Source organism: Anolis sagrei, chromosome 3, assembly GCF_037176765.1.
Source record: "Anolis sagrei isolate rAnoSag1 chromosome 3, rAnoSag1.mat, whole genome shotgun sequence".
Lineage (NCBI taxonomy): Eukaryota > Metazoa > Chordata > Lepidosauria > Squamata > Dactyloidae > Anolis > Anolis sagrei.
Window position 1 is genome coordinate 197,775,632 of NC_090023.1, and position 18,193 is coordinate 197,793,824.

The following is an 18,193-nucleotide window of genomic DNA, read 5'->3' on the forward strand; positions in this document are numbered from 1 at the left end:
ATCCAGCCATAGATATAGATAGATATGACTCACACACACAGAGAGATATATTATCATGGATTTGAAAAAGACCCCTGAAGAAGGACAATATGTTGCATGTTCCAGAGTAGGCAAACCAGACGTCAACACTGTCAAAGAAACATCAAGAAATACTGTTTACCCACAAGTATAAAGACATTACAGCACTTTCTAATTACTTTATTTTCCATATCACCAGACTGGGCCACAGCAATGCGTGGCAGGGTCAGCTAGTACATTATATTATATTATTAGTAAAGCACAGGAGACAAGATGGAACTGTCTTCAACTGTAGCCTATCATAGCTTTCTTGACAAGATTTATTCAAATGAGATTTAATTATCCAAAGCACCCTCGAGGCAAAGGTGGTATGACTTGCCCAAGATCACCCAGTGGATTCCCATGGCTAAGCAGAGATTCAGCGCCTGATCTCCCAGAGACGTAGTCCAACAGTCATATCACCACACTATGCTGACTCTTGCTCGATTCAAACACTAAGTAAACAAAGTACAATTAATATTATGAGATATTTCTTATGAGAGTTCAGGGCCTTGGTAATTCATCTTCCAGCCTGGCTTAAACTACTATGAGGACCCCTCTCTCCCTGCCAAACAGGATGTCTCCTAATGCCAAGTGTATGCTGAGTATACATTCATTGGGGTTGCCATAAATCCACTTGAAGGCACACAGTGTTTTACAACTTGATGTAAATGAAGGATGGGATGAGAACGCAGGTGGGTTTCAAAGAACTTTATTTGCTAAGATAGCTCATTACAAAAAAATGAAGCCAGGCGTGTTACTGCAGATCAGTGCTTTATGGATGGATCTGTAACAGAATGTATGTTTTGTTTTGATACAACCAACATGTGCTACTTCAGGCAATTGCCAACAGACAACACATAAACACATTTAGGGATTATTATGAGGAGAAATATGAAACCACCTCTGAAGATTCCTGTTGTACCAATCTCGAAGAAACACCAGTGTTATGTGACTCGGAAAGCTCCTGTAAACTAGGGATGTTTTGCAACTCAGCTTAAGGCAAAACTCAGTGTAACACTATAACCCATACAGTTAGTATCTGCACAAACGCTTTCTAAAAGAGTAAAATAGCAAGTGCAAGAGACCCTTTTTAGACTGGGACTGTGGTGGGAAGTGTGAAGGCTTTAACCTTTTGCATCTTGGTGCTGTGCCAATCTGGATCAGGAATTTACAACTATTCCTTCCAACGCAAACAGCAGGTGTTGGGGCACTGAGCCAGATCAGGAACGCAGTGCAAGAGAAAGAGTTAAAGGGGAAAATGGAGGACCAGGTTGGAGGCAGTCATTGGGGATTCCACATCTGGTCTAAAGGCTTCTCCTCCTATTACCTTCAATCAGCAGATCAGGGACTGAAGATAACATAGCATAGAATTGAGCTGTGCTCTGTGATCCGGAAAGCTGCAGTTCACTGTCGATTTGGCAGATATGGAATTGAGTTGTGATCAACTTGCACAGAGCAGAATTATCCATATTTTCAAGGAATCCCTCTGGCCCTGCCCGGTTTTTACACTTAGCCCACCCACTGCTGGAAATATGGGCACTTCCCAAACTAGAAGTTAGTCTTCCTACTTCCCACCAGAGTCCTAACGTGCATTAAATCCCATGATATCTGCTTTCTAGTCATATATAGAACAATATATAGCTAGCATTTGTGAGGAAAGACTTGCTTCAGACTGCCATTTGCAAATAATTACATCACAATTACAGTCATACCGTATTTCCCACTGAGGTCATGAACCTAAGTCTGCACCAGGGATGCAGCGGCACAGAAAGGGGATAAAACAAAGGATTCTACCAAATTATGTTTCCTACTTTCCCCAAAATTCGAGTAATGTAGTAACTAAAATATCAGTGGGTTGTTGTAGGTTTTTCGGGCTGTATGGCTATGTTCTAGAAGCATTCTCTCCTGATGTTTCACTTGCATCTGTGGCAAGCATCCTCAGAGGTTGTAAGGTCCGTTGGAAACTAGGAAAATTGGGTTTATATATTGGTGGAAAGTCCAGGGTGGGAGAAAGAACTCGTCTGTTGGAGATAGGTGCTAGGTGTGAATGTGAGACCTCACATCTTCTTCCTCAACACCCCCCCCCCCCAATACACATGAATGACACCTAGTGGATTCTAGGCATACACATGAGCAGAGCCTTTGAAATTAAATAAGGACTAGATTTGTATTCAGCAGACCATAATTAGTCCATGTAGCCTATATGGAAATAACAAAGGAGGGGACGTTGCTATTCCAAGTAACCCTTAAGTTTTGCTTCAAATCTCATTCAAGAGAATGCTGAAATGGCAAAAAGAAGAGGAGCAATATGCTTCTGATTCAGTGCTAGGGAAAACCACAATTCTGTTATTCTCTCTTTCCTAATCGAAGATTACTTTCAAGCTGCAGCAGCAACAGAGGGGATAATCATTTGGCTCTAAACCCTGGAAACCTAACACCAGTTCTTTCAGCTTGGTATCCAGCCATCACAAGATAGCTCTCAACATGCAAGGCTATTCTTGGAGGAGAAAAACAATGTGATGAGACAGAAGCAGACCACTCATGGGAGTCTGGGCTATCTCCAAGACCATCAAAATAAGGACAACAATGGCTGGGTTTCCAAGGGTTGTGGAGGAAGGTGAAGCAATCTTACAACACCCACAAAAGTCAGGCAAGTAAGCTATAGGGGAAAACCTTCCTCATAACAGTTACCTGCCAAACCTTTTTGAAAACAGCTTCAATAATCCCTTGAACCCGCTTCAAAATAACCCACTCACTTGTCTGAGAATGATTTCTTACTTTTAAGATTAAAGAAGACAGATTTATTATAAAAAGAAAACCCATAGTGGGCCTTTGAGCTTGGCTTTGCAACTGAAATAACAGATGTGCATACCAGTGAATCGAATGTTGGCTTGAACACCTGAGTTGCCATTCCTCCTATACTTCAAATGGGCAACGTACATGGCGAAATGTTTCACATCCATTCGCTGGCTTATTAAAACACTTTTTTCTCCCCAAAACCACATGCAGAAACGTTCAAAAATGGGGAGAAGGGAGATATTTCTTGTTGTTGCTACAGTCTGCTACCATAAGAATGGTGCTGAATTGGTTTCTGCTGTGAACTGGACTGTTCCAGAATGTCCTGAAAAAGAAAGGCACATTGGACTATATACAATGAAAGTGCCGCCAAACAGCCATGTTAACACCTCTCTCCTTCTGCTCTCGGGATAATGATTTCTCTCCATTCTTGTGTGGGAGCCTGTATATAAAACCCAGAACTTGGAAACATTACTTTTTGGATTTCCACTCCTGGAGCCCCTCAGCCAGCATGACGACTCTGGATGGAGAACGCCAGGATTTGTACTCCAAAAACAAACATTGCTGAATGCTGGAGAAACCACCAGAATGGAGGGTAATAAAAATATAATCTTGCTGTGTCTCAATTAAGTTGTAGACAAATTTTGCACTAATTTATTTAGGAGAATTACCTAGAGACAAAGAGATCCTTTTATTTGAGTTGTCTTCCAGAAAACAGAACAGGTGAGGAAATAAGTCACAGTGAAATAATATGGTTAGAGCAGTGGTTCTCAACCTGTGGGTCCCCAGATGTTTTGGCCTTCAACTCCCAGAAATCCTAACAGCTGGTAAAGTGGCTGGGATTTCTGGGAATTGTAGACCAAAACACCTGGGGACCCACAGGTTGAGAACCACTGGGTTAGAGAGTTAAGAGTGAAAACAATCTAGGTTGGGAGCACAAACCACCTCAATCTTATTTTTCCCTTGTTGTTTGCTTGGTAGTAGTTGGTATTTTAACTACCTGGGCGTCGTTGGGCGACTATTTTCACTACCTGGGAGTGGAGCCCCTGGTGGCACAGTGGGTTAAAGCCCTGTGCTGGCAGGACTGAAGACCGACAGGTCGCAGGTTCGAATCCGGGGAAAGGCGGATGAGCTCCCTCTATCAGCTCCAGCTCCTCATACGGGGACATGAGAGAAGCCTCCCACAAGGATGATAAAAACATCAAATCATCCGGGCGTCCCCCGGGCAACGTCCTTGCAGACGGCCAATTCTCTCACACCAGAAGTGACTTGCAATTTCTCAAGTCGCTCCTGACATGACAAAAAAAAAACTATCTGGGAAGGCATGTTAGAAGAGCTTGTCTTTTGAGGTAAATATATATTGTGAGTGACTATCACACAAAAAACTAGGAGAAGAGGAGAAAAAAAGAAATGGGTTGAGACATGTTCACAGTTATGCCAAGGACATGACATTCAACTAGTCATTTTTTGACTTCAAGACACTATCTGCAACACCTTTACTTCTGCAGTTGTTTGAGAATCACATCCACAGCTTCTGCAAGGTTGTTCACATAACCATTTGCTGTCACTTCTGGGTGTTGCTCATCACAAGGCCTGCAGAGGAGACAAACAGAAAGGGTAAATGGAAGAAAGAATGAACATGTAAATGATGGTGAGCAACATAATCTCACTATTTGGGAAGCACACCATGCTTAGATTTCTGTGGTGCCAACTTTCTGTCAGGCATACTGACTAATGTATGAACAGGGCAATAGTGAAAATGAACAGTAGCCAAATCTTGTATTCATTGCTACAGTGATTCATCCTTACCACACTTTCCCTAACAACTTAAAAGTGAAAATTGCTGCAAATCATGCTAGTGATCATTTAACCAAAGGCACATTGGTCTGTGCAAATGCCTGCTTAATGATAGTTGGGACAGCTTGCATATCAAGTCAATGTCTGCACAATTTATGTAGAACTTGAACAAATTACATTTTTACTACAGCACACACAACCTCCCACCCAGGAGTTGCAGTCCCCCCAAAAAGTGACTTTTCCAAACTGAATTCCATAAAATTGAACAATAAATTCCATGTAATTTAATGTGGTTGGGTTAGGAAATATTTTCAGCCATTTCAGTGATGACAACCTACACTTACAGTAGAGCTAGGGAAATATGTACATGGCCAGATGTTGCAGAACTACAGCCCTCATCACTCTAAACAGCACAGGCTAACATAGGCCCAACAACACCAGGCAGGTCAGTCCTAAGTAAGGGTATAGGACATAACTTTTATAGAGCAAAGTTGCAAGATATATACCTCATTCGAGAGTAAATTGATTATTTACATGCCAATATGTTATATTTAATTGTATTTTTAAATTGTTTTAATTTTATGCTTTGTTTTTTGGCACCCTATGCCGTATGTAAGCTGCCCCGAGGTGGTGGTGGTATACAAGAATAAAGTTGTTGTTGTCATCATCATTGTCATCATCATCAATTATTTTCATGCATACTTTGTCTAGGCATGCTCTGTAAACACAACACCGGTTTCATTGCAACATCTTAGAGCCAGGGCTAAAGCTTTTTTTTTTTTGGTCCCTTCTTCATTGTTAATTCATCCTTCTCTGTATTCCTTCTTTCCATCAGCTTTGGATGTAAAGTTCAAACTATATTTTGTTCCAGGGTCTCTGCAGCAAATGTTCCAGATGGCTGCAGGGAAAAGCTTTGGGACTCATTTATTATGGGACTCAGAACTCAGTGTACATCCTAGGACTTTGGTTCAACACTTTAAAGACTTTAGGGATGGGCATGAGAATATATAGTGCAGCTTCAGTCACTCTCCATTTCCTTTATTCAAAAGTGTAAAAGACAAGAGTATATTTAGTTACTGTAGAATATTTCCTCTGTCTGAGAACAGACATTTCCCAAGGGATGTAAATGCTGGCTACAGTCAATAGATAACTTGTCAGAACATGGTCTACGCTTTGGTTCTTGAGGCAACACTCACAAGAGTATCTTCCCTTCTGATCCTATCCCTCAAATCATCAAACTGTAGGAGGGTCTTGTGCATGTTAAATTCCTTGCAAACTCCACAAGGGCTAGTCTTCATTAGTTGGACACAGATAGAGAGATAATTTTTAAAATATCAGTTTCCAGAAGATATTGATTTATGAGGAAGGAGGTTTGTCAAGCAAAGATGCCGTGACGTGAAGAAAGCTCTTATCTTAATTAAATTACTTAGCAAAAATGTTGAGACTATCCATCTTTGATTGTCCACTGTCCATGGGTGAGTGACTCCGGCCAGTCTCAGAAACCAATTTTCTGTCCTTCGGATCCTTTGTGATACCATTATTATAAATTCTAAGAAATAGACACGAACCACCCCCCCCCCGCCCCCCGCGTAGTAAGCTATGGATGTGAGAGTTGGACCATAAGAAAGACTGAGTGAAGGAAGATAGATGCTTTTGAACTGTGGTGTTGGAGGAAAATTCTGAGACTGTGAGAAGATCAACCAGTCCATGCCTCAGGAAATAAAGCCCGACTGCTCATTGGAGGGAAGGATATTAGAGACAAAGATGAAGTACTTTGGCTACATAATGAGAAGACAGGAAAGCTTACAGAAGACAATGATGCTGGGGGAAATGGAAGGAAAAAGCGAGAGAGGCTGACCAAGGACAAGATGGATGGATGATATCCTTGAAGTGACTGGCTTGACTCTGAAGGAGCTGGGGGTGGTGACGGCCGACAGGGAGCTCTGGTGTGGGCTGATCCATGAGGTCATGAAGAGTTGGAATTGATTGAACAAATAAACAACAACAGACACCAAACCAGTAGTAGTAAGGAATCTGCTTCTGAATTGGAAAAACCCTGACATTTTGATGGTAACAGAGTAGGGGGACCCTATGACCAACTGAAAAGATGAAGTGTCACTCCTAAAATCTTCTAGGATAGGCAATTCATTTTTTTCAATCTCAGTAAAACAGGGGTGGAGCCTGAAAGGATCAAGGTTGCAAAAACCGCCCACCTGTGGTCTATCCCTACCACAAGCAGACATACAGATGGACACTTGTCAGAATAAGATACATATCAGGATGGATCGAGAGACAGACTGACCAGCAGTCAATTTTTAAAGCATTGGGAAACAGAAGGTTACAAGTACTAATTGGCAAAGGAAAGTGGAACTTGAGCTGTAAATTTCATGTATTTACACACTACTCGTCCTGGACAAGCAATAAAGGGAGCCCCAAATGCAGTCAATGTGTGGGACAGAGGTGCTGGATGCTTGTGACATGGAGAAATGTCACCAAGATGCACTCTGTGAAGCACCTATTACTTTAGAAATCCGTTAAAGGAAAAGATGGATTTCACTCAATCAAGGTATGATGGTGATGATACAGATCAAGGTTGAGAGGATTAGCCAAAACGCTCACTTCCTGAATCTATTCTCCAAGATCCTAATCCTTCTTACGTCATGTGTACATGGCCAAACTAAAGTGGACTCTACCGTTGGGGGAGTTCACCCAATCTGTAGCTGGATTCTCAACAGAAGTCCTGTGGCCAGTTATTAATGTGGGTCAGTGGTACATAGGATTGATTCTGGAGCTTCTTGCAGGTTCTGGAGCAATCCTGATTTTTAGAGGTGTGGTCAGCTAGATTGAGCTGAATATGGAACACTGCCAATAGATCCAATGCTGTGTAAAACAGTGATTCTCAACCTTTGCGTCTCCAGTTGTTTTGGCCTACAACTCCCAGAAATCCCAGCCAGTTAACCAGCTGTTAGGATTTCTGATAGTTGAAGGCCAAAATATCTGGGGACCCACAGGTTGAGAACCGCTGCTGTAAATGTTCCAGATGTGTACATCACACAAATATAGGATTCCAAACCGGCTGTGTTAAGGTGAGACCCAGGGAAGGCCTGATAGTGTTTTCCTCATCTTAAATAAGTAATTTTAGAGCTAGGACATTGTAGCAAAGAGTCATATCCTGGTATCCTTTAACCTTGAGCTCAATTTTCTTTTTTATTATTATTGTTGATACATAGGCCCATCTGGTAATCTGCTGTTTGTTTTGCAATTTCCTTTGCAGAGCTAAAAAATAAAGTCCAATGTTCAAAAGGAATGTGTTTTCTTTCCTTTTTACACATCAGGGTTTAGTGAGCTGCCAGAACCTTGCAAGCAAATGACAAGAATAAATGGTTCCCATGCCAATGGTATTTTACTTTTTAATTCAATGGGATGAAAATGATTGTTGTCATACCGAAACATTTGTTTTACTTCACAGCAGGAGGCTTGACTGCTTTATTTTGAAAATATGTCATACTTCTTCAGTAAAATTTCAAAATTGCATTCCTTTAGGAAAAAAAGCAGAGTGTTTATACTACACATAAGCTTAACACACCTTTTGAGGCAATAACCAGACTGAACAGCAAGTTAGAACATCAGACTGGAAGAAAACATCACTCTCAAGGTGAACTATTGTGCTATCCATCATCTGAATCATAATATCAAGAATTAACTTCCTTGAGGCTTTTCAAAATACAAATTTTCCATTCATATGAATGAAACACGGGGAATAGTTGGAATGGAAGTATATGAAGTGTGCCAGAAGATACATCAAAAGTTTCACTTTATCAGTTGTACACTTGGCTTTCAGCAAGAATGGTATGAAACCCAAAACCAAACCACTTTAAGGCCTTTAAGAGATTTTCATACATTGTGCAATACAAAAAAAAAATCCTTTCATCTGTGTTATAATCATGGTGGTATTTAAGAACCATTCATCTCATTCGCTTTCAGATGATATGGAGATTTTTGTGATTTTTTGTGTATGTTAGTTGATGAAAATGTGACCACTGTTTCTGTCATAGGCCTCACCATAATTCCTCAGTTAAGATCAATAAAGTTGCGTCTACAGTTACCCAATTAATCTCGGGTAAATGAGAGGGCTGCCCAAATCCAGTCTGGGAGTATCATCAGAATCCTTTGTGCATCCAGAACACTGCTACACAACATCCCAGAGTACTTGTAAGATATCAGCACACGATATGTGCTGACATCCAGAACACTGGCCAAGCTGAGGGCACATTGGGGGCATCACCATTCAGATCACTTTGGGACCATTGCCACTGCATTGCTGACCAGAAACAGCTTCCAGATAGAGACTTGCTGGCAATGGAGCATTTCCTGGGTGTCATGATATGACTTCACTGGAAGTGATGTCAGCAGCAAGTCTCTGACAGGGAGCTGCTTATGCCCTGTGACACAGCAGTGGATTTGTTGGAAATGTAAATAGTAAATGAGGTCTGATCCAGCTCAATATAAGTGTCCATACCTTCAAAACCATGGGATCACTCTGGAATCTCAGGGCCCTTTCACACAGCCCTATATCCCAGAATATCAAGGCAGAAAATCCCATATTTTCTGCTTTGAACTGGGACTCAGTGTGGACTCAGATAACCCAGTTCAAAGCAGAAATTGTGGGATTTTCTGCCTGATATTCTGGGATATAGGGCTGTGTGGAAGGGCTCCCATTCTCCTTTAAGCCACACTAATGGCTAGATGCATTTCTGCAGCAGCCAGGAAGTGGGTCCTGTTGCAAAATAGCCTACTAGCTTGTCACACGTATTGGCAAAGTGTGAGAGGGGGCTGTATGGAGCATTATTATAATGCTCCAAACAGTTCCACATGTCTCATCATTATGGCCTCAATTTTTTTTAAAAAAAATCATTGTCCAACTGTATAAACCCATTCAAACAGTTGGATTCACCCAATATTAGATTAGACCTGTACCTTGGAAAGTCAAACTTGGCCACGACAATCCACGCTCTGGTAGTATCCCAAACAGACTACTGCAACATGGTCTATGTGGAGCTGCTTTGAGGACTATTCAGAAGCTACAAATGGTCCAATGGGTGGCAGCCAGATTGCTCACCGGAGCGGCGTACAGGGAGCATATAACTCCCCTGTTACGTCAGCTCCACCGGCTGCCAATCTGCTACCAAGCACAATTCAAAGTGTTGGCTTTAGACTATTAAAGCCCTAAACAGTTCTGGCCCAGCTTATCTGTCTGAACGTATCTCCCTCTATGAACCACCGTGGAGTTTAAGATCATCTGGGGAGGCCCTGTTCTTGGTTCCGCCTCCCTCCAGGTGCAATTGGCGCAGACGAGGGACAGGCCTTCTCAGTGATAGCCCCTCGGCTGTGGAACTCCCTCCCCAGAGATATTAGATCAACCCCTTACCTCCTGACCTTTCACAAGAGAGTGAAAAAATGGCTTTATGACCAAGCCTTTAGAGAACTTGTCCAATAGATAGGCTTGGAACAATGTGCCTTGACCATTGGAACAGCCCGGATTATGCTTGTGGATTATGTGTTTAACTGAATGTATTGTTTTTCAATGTTGTAATTGTTTTTAATCTACTTTTTAATTCTATTTTAATATTTAAGTGTACATTGTGTTTTAAGGCATCAAATTGTTGCCTGTATGCAAAGCCACCTGAGTCCCCTCCAAGAAATGCCGTAAATAAATAAAAATAAAATAAAATAATGGGCCTAAGTAATGACTAAGTATCAATGACAGAAGCCATCACATTGAGTGTAATGCTAAGAATGACCAAATCTGCATTCAATGGGTTGATAATCCCATACTTTTCTCTAGTTCACGTGGACAGTGCTTTTTCCTTTAGCTGCTAAGTATATAACTACTTTATTTACTACTGCAAGAAAAGAACATGTCTTTGCAACAATAGGACACATGAAACAGCATGATGGCTAACTTTTCTGATGGTCTTGCTGATGAAACCTAAAGGGTATCTGCATGCAATCTGGTAAAAATTACACTTGTTTATGACAGGAGTATCTGGACCTGGGTGCTTCCACATGTGTAGTAAATAGCATCTGTCAAAGTCCTGATGGAGCCAAGAAACAATTGCCAAACTGTTATCACATTCTATACATTATATATACAAACGGTCAACCAGCACAGTTTATGACAGACCACACAGCTGACACATGGGCTCATCTGTACCATTTCCTCCAGTAGAACCCATTAGGAAAGCAAAGTATTTCCTCCAAAAAACCTAACAAATAAATTAGTTAAAGGTCAGGAAATACCAATCCAGAACTCTTTTTTTCCTGTTGCAATTTTTCTTCTAGTGCAAGTCAGCAGGCTCAAATGTAGAAGCACTTGCCAAGGACAGTAAACTTCAAATTAGAGACTCATAGAGCCCAAGAATGTTATTTTGGGAGAAGTTACAGCTTCCCTAAGGTAGCTTTCTAAGCTTTGGATAAGAATATATTTTGACCTGTTACTGTGAGTATTTTTGACCTACCTTTTATTTATTTATTTTCAACATACCTGAGAAGGAAGCATCCTTAAACCTACCAGAATATTCAAACAAGATGGGCTGGATGGCAAGCTGCTGCCCTTTTAAACTGAAGATACTGGGAAAGGGTCATCCGAAAGCCTAGTGGAGAGTTTTGACTTATAACTCCATTTCAACTCCTTTGTTGTGGCTTCCAGGCAACAGATGACAGTGAACAGCATTGTTAAATCATTAAGGATCTGGCTCCATCAGATCCCTGACAAACATTAAAAAGTTAATAATGTTGAGATAACAATCACTGCGGGAGGATTCTTGCTCAGGTTTCTCTTCTATAAAATGGAAGCATAGCATGAACTATTTTTTTTAAAAAATGAAATCATTTTGTTATATGGGACCAAGGCCAACTTTCCGCAACTGAGAACCTCAGTTATTCCAAACCTATCGCATGTGTTTTAGAATAAATACACATAGTTTCATAGGGTGAGTGCAAGGTAAATAGAAAACTACCTGGTTTCTATTCGCCTGTCATATGGTGATATCTTTATTAGGAAGGCTGTGGTTCTATGATTATTAGTTTAGGAAGGAGTCCCAATATACTTTGTGAGACTTACTTCTAAGTAATCTTGCATGACATGGGGATGTCCCTCAATGTTTATTACCACAGTAGGGTGAAGAACTTGGGAAAATTAGGACAACAACTGCCAGACTTCCCCAACCAACATAGGCATTCTGTGTATTATTTCCAGGAGCAAGAGGTCCTGCTGTAAAGCAGGAATATGGAAGTCTGCTTCCGTTGACTCAGTTGCAGATTCGTAAATCTAGATCCAATCCAGCCTTCTAAGTTTTGAAAAATGGAAATTTCTGTAACCTTTTGGAGATTTTATGATCTTTGGAAAGGCGTGACCTTGTTAGAAGTCACAACCTTTTGAAAAATGATGCTATAACCGTATTGTCGAAGGCTTTCATGGCCAGACTGCATTCATGGAAGTAGCCACTTGTCTATCATTGTTAAGTTTTAGTTTCACCCTTTTTTCCAGGTTCAGGGGGGAAAGGGAATCTTTCCCCCCTGTCTTACAGTTGGAAGCTCAGTTCCAGTCTTACAGTTGGAAGCTCAGCTACAGGATGTGAAAGTTTGCTACCGCTTCGTTTCTTACAAAGTCCTGGGGCAAACAGTCCCAAAAGCTCTGGCTGGAGAATTTACAGCCTCTCAGCTTTAAGAACAGTCTCTAAAGAAAGGCTTTAAGAGAAACAGCTTTACAGCACAACCCTTGTTGGGGTTGGAGAAATAAATCTACAACTTTCGTGGGAAAAATCCTAAGGACTCCATCTGGAAATTCTTCAGAGCCTTGGCTGGTAGGTCTACACGGGTACCCAAGAAGCAATTTGGGGCTGGGAGTAGGGCCCACACCAGCAAAGCCTAGAAAGCAGATTGCCCAAGGAGGGGTCAAAAAGGGTTTTCCTCGTAAAGGAAAGAAATAGTTCTCCAAGCAAGCTGTCTGTCCCTTGTGGACAAGATTTAAGCAAGCCACCAGTTGATTCAAAGCCTTGAAGTATTTGTTTGATTTGTTGAAGATCTAAGATTGTTTGTTGAAGACCTAAGCAATAATAAAGAACTTTGTTAAACTTTTAAGCTTCTAAAGACTTTGTATAGGAAAACCCATAGGGCCTCTCATCCGAGGCACCCCGGCTTCCCCCTGGGCACAAAGAGTATGTCCTGTTCAAAAGCCAATTGCTATAGGCCCAGCGCGCGACAGCACAGGAAGCCTCCCATGTTCTAAAGAAAGCATCCCAACACGCTGCCAGGATACTTCTTCTATGGAGCCCTACTAGAAGTATCCTTACCTTGTGTGATGGTGTCTGGCAGGCTTTGTCAAGGAAGCAGCCTGGCAACATACTAAGATGCTTCCATGTCTCTATGTGATGAAGTGTTAAGGCCAGCCAGCTTAGTTTCATAGACAACAATCCATTTAATCAGATGGATTGGTGGATCACAATATGCTAGACTCAGGTTTATATACACAGTTACAAAGTTGTGAGAGTTGGATCAAAGTAAACTGGTATGCAAAAACAGACAACCGTCTTTTTCCAAGCTCTGGTTTAGCATAAGTAAGCTCTTTGTATGCACATCTAGCATTATTTGAAAGCAATTTTACCACCAGCCATCCTAATGTCAGAATGAATTGTACTATTTAACTAATCCACAGCAGCATCTGTTAATAATTAGCAGCTAATCATTTCTACATAGATTGGCAACAGCTTCCCATGGTCTTTTCCAACCTTAGATGGAAATGCCAGGGATTTAACCCAAAACCCTTTGGGTGCAAAACATGTGCATAGTTGACCAGTATATGAAAGTTTTTGCCTTATTCCACTCCCCACAGATGGTGAGAGGCTACACAGACTGCCCACATGAGAAAGACAGACTTTAATATTTAACTTCTTAGTCCAAATTTCACTGCTAATTATCCATGCCCAGAGGGGTGGGGGCACATGCCAAGGGGGGACCCCCACTGTCCCATAGCTATGTGCTCAATGTGGAGGTGGAAAGAGATTAACTGATAAAATCAGGACTAGAAAAGAAGCATCACATTTAACCTTCATGTATGAAAGGTCCCCATAATTTTTAAACACCCTTCCAACTGCTGTGTGTAGATGTAGCCACTATTTTTGATAGTTTAATTTAATGAAACCGGTTGACATAAATAGCATTGGGGGGGGGGGGGGAGGACTTAACTTCTCTCCTTCTCAAACACTGACTAATGTCACCTACCATCTCAGCCCATCAGCTATTTTTAAACTTCTGAAAATCAAGTATTTTCCTTGTTAGAGAAATTTATACATGGACTTATGAGAGGGTGTGAGTTGTGGGTTCAATAGGAAATTACTGCTTGTTTCTAAAGATCTGCATGTATATCTAACCTGCTTTATGCACCAAAGGTCAAGATGCAGTTGAATGTTGGCAGAATTACATGCCACTCTTGTGTCGTATTGCTAATTACTACTTCTTGCCACTGTATACAGAGCAATTGCCACCAGGCTCTTTTACACTATGCCAGTGGTTCTCAACCTTCCTAATGTTGCGACCCCTTAATACAGTTCCTCATGTTGTGGTGACCCAATTTTGAATACTCATGGGGTTCTGGGGGGATTGATTTTGTCATCTGGGAGCTGTAGTTGCTGGGATTTATAGTTCACCTACAATTAAAATAGCATTCTGAACTCCACCAATAATGGAATCGAACCAATCTTGGCAAACAGAACTCCCATGACTAACATACTAAATAATGTGTTTTCTGATGGTCTTTGGTGACCCCTCTGATACCCCCTCATGACCCACCCCCGGGGTTCTGACCCCCAGGTTGAGAAACACTGCACTATGCAGTTATAGTGCTATGATTTCACCTTAACCGTAGTGGCAACATCCTATGGAATCCTAGGGATTGTAGTCTGTAAGGAAGCCCTGTGGTTGAGATTCTAAATAGCTCTGAACTGGCTCTGAACTGAAGAAATCTCTTAGGTCACCTTGGGTCTCTTACTGGAAGAAGGCATGATAATAATTAAATAAGTATTTTTGTCTCACAGTGGTCATCTTATACCTGATTCTCTCTTGGGAATGACACCATTTGCTAGCCACTGTTGTGAAAGACACAAATGCACCCCTGTTTTGTGTGAGTACAAATTGGTCTATTTTTCAGAACTTCACTGACATAACACTTAACAAGCCCTTTGCAGTGATACTATCAGCTGTTCCCTGGGAAAAAAATAAGACTGGGCACATAGCCTAGAACTTCAGAGTACTTCTTTACCACATGCTAGCCCATGTTTTGGCAGTGGCCCGATCCAATGTGGTGCCAATGAATAGAACTGTTGTCTAGACCTCATAATAGACCAATTCCCCAACCTTAATCAGCTAACTTTTTGTTGCTTTACGGTTTTTCTAAAATTATGAGTTAAAAATAATAGATGTACATCTGAAACTCAAATCTCTCCCTATGGCTAGGGGAATCACATGGCCTTGGAAAGCTAATTATATAGCCTCGCAGGCACAGAAACCATCTCTTGCTAATGAGTGGGAATGATAGGTCAGGGAAATCTTTTCCCGACCCCGCTTCCTGCTGATTCTCTGTCTGACCTCTCTCACTCCCCTTTTAGTCTTCCTAATTGAAGGGAGGAATCCCAGAGTACCCACGCCAAGAACTGTGCTTAGTGTACGCTTATGGGCATCCAGTTGGACACTTTTTTTATCATTACAGCCAAATTTCCCTATTGATGGGTCACTGCTACTGCTGCCGAGGAAATATGATGTCATTGCCCACTAGACAGGAAAGTAGTTCATCCAGAGTAAGGTCAAAGGGGGAGAAAATCAAAGGCACAGAAGGCAGAATGAGGGACCCATCTGCCCATCAAATTAATGGGAGCTGGGTGTCACTCTAAATCTCCATTACCAAATTTGTAACACTTCAGTTCAAATGCCTCGGCATACAAGTTTCAATACTCTTTTGATTCAGCCAAAGGAAACAAAAGGAACCGTAGTAGCACAACAACCTTATGATAAGACATGACTCATTGGAAAAGACAACAATTTTAGGAAAAGCGGAAGGCTGTAGAGAAAAAAGACCACATTGCAGATCGCTTGACTCAATCAAAGAAGCCATAGCCTTGAGTTTGCAAGAACGGAGCAGGACTGTTGACGACTAGGGCTCTTGGTGTTCTCCCATTCATAAGATAGCCATGAGGGCTAACAGACCCAAGTTAGAATTTGTGATGAGGAAAGACATTTACAGTCCATTTTGGATAACTTCTAAAATGAGTCCTTGATGGATCTTAGTACAGGTTGAACATCACTTATCTGGAATTCCAAATTCCGAAATAGTCCAAAATCCAAAACTGTTCACATGGATAGCTGAGACAGTGACACCTTGGCTTTCTGATGGTTCAGTGTACACAAACTCTATTTCATAAATTCATAAATGAATTTCATGTTTAGACTTGGCTCCATCTCAAGATATCTCCTTGTATACGCAGTGCAAATACAGGTGTTGCTAAATCAATAATAATTAAAATTCCAAAGCATTTTGGCTAAGGGATACTCCATCTGTATTCCCAGAACAGCATTGCTTTTACTCAGCTCAGTTGATGGATGCCAGCTGCACCCATGTTTTTGGAGAAGAGGGACCTTTAGACAAAATAATGGGATAATTTAATCATATAAAAATAGGACAACTCTCATGAATTGGAAACTTCATGATAGTAAAACTTCATGATAGTTATGCTTGGAAACTTCAGATGGCTCAGAAATTGGCAGCTAGAACTTTAACCAGAACCAAGCTGATTCTGAAGTGCACAACCCCATTCCGATCTTCATCTGCAGTGGTTTCTGGCTTCATTTCAAGCTCAGTTTCTGTACGAGGAATGGCCTCCTGGGAGTTGTGCCATTGGGTGCCAAGACAGATATCATTTCAACCTCAGGAGAACTTTTTCCATTAGCTCAACACTTTCACCTCCCAGTGATCAGTTTGTTTATCCTTTCTGGTAGAATGGATAATCTGTGTTTAATCACCAATACATTTAATTTTAAAATATATTAATTATTTCTAATATTTTATTTATTCTGCCCAAGAGATTGACTGAAGGACAAAACAGACACTCTGAACAGAGATTATTTTATAAAATGCATTATTTCTTTTTAAAAAATATTTTATTTAAGATACATCTTGCCATTTTTCCAGAACTGGGACTCATTGTGTCTCGCAACACAATTAAAAACAGGTATAAATAAAAACTCAAAAGGCTGTAGTAAACCCAATTAAGCTATAATAGCAAAATTGCATATAATTTAAAAGTGATAACAAAACACCAGTAAGACCAGTCAGTTTCTGAACAAAAAAACGTTTGTCTGCCATCAAACCAACAATTGGAAGGAGACCGGTTTAGGCTTCCTAGGAAGGATGTTCCACAAGCTGGAGTAGCTACCAAGAAGGTCTACTCAGGCCCATGTAGAATTAAAACATGAAGTATCCCAAGACCAAATGGCCTGCTCTCCCTCCAGATGAACCTGCTAATCCATTTGGATCTTCAGGAAAGTTTACTTTGTGTCCCATCACCATCAGAGTCATAGTTGGGCTTTCTCCTCCGTACCATCTTGCCCGAGAGAAATCCTGTCCCTTAAGATCAGATTGATCTCTAGCTTCTTGAGAATTGTATTCTAATGACTGGGCCAGGGTGGTCCATGCCTTGGTTACATCCAAACAGCACTATTGCAAAGCGCTTTACGTGGGGCTGCCCTTGAAGATGGCCCGCAAGTTTCAACTGGTACAACGGGCGGCAGCCAGGCTCCTTACTGGAGCAAACTATAGGGAGCATACAACACCCTTATTAAAACAGCTTCATTGGCTACTGATAAGTTGCCGAGCCAAATTCAAGATGCAGGTCATGACCTATAAAGCCCTAAATGGTTCGGGCCCCGCCTATCTCCGTGATCACATCTACTTCTATGAACCGGCACGAACTCTAAGATCTTCCGGAGAGGCCCTCCTCTCAGTCCCACCTCCGTCACAAGCACGGTTGGTGGGGATGAGAGAGAGGGCCTCCTCGGTGGTGGCCCCCGCCTCTGGAACGCCCTTCCAAGAGAAATAAGACAGGCCCCATCTGTCCCCTCCTTTTGTAAAAGCTTGAAGACCTGGTGGTTTCAACAAGCCTTTGAAAATGACCAGTTCTAATTCAGTCTTACACATTGTTGAACGCGGCCTTATTTTTCCTACCAATTACCCAGATCACTTCCTCTAATTGGCCTCGGAATGAACAGCCACAGACCCATACCTAATATTATTGTTGCCTGCCATAGCATTGCACTTAATTCCCGGGCCCCCTAGAATTTTTGGGCTTGCACAAATCTTGGCCCGGCCTTTTATATTTTTAAATTGCCTTGAACAGGCAGGATTACTTTTAATATATGTGTGTTATGGCGACAATTTTTATGCTTATATTGCTTTGTTAATCTTATGGTTATGTCATTTTACTTTGTATGT

The 18,193-nt window shown here is 41.4% G+C and overlaps 1 protein-coding gene across 1 annotated transcript in view; it reads right to left on the reverse strand.

Moving 5' to 3' along the window:
* Positions 1-753: 753 nt before the first annotated feature.
* LHPP (phospholysine phosphohistidine inorganic pyrophosphate phosphatase) overlaps positions 754-18,193 on the reverse strand; it is a 183,108-nt gene continuing 165,668 nt past the window's right edge. The window contains exon 7 of the mRNA XM_067465794.1: positions 754-4,449. Coding sequence (XP_067321895.1) covers positions 4,353-4,449 — 97 coding nt within the window. The 3' untranslated portion in view covers positions 754-4,352. The remainder of the gene's footprint in view (positions 4,450-18,193) is intronic.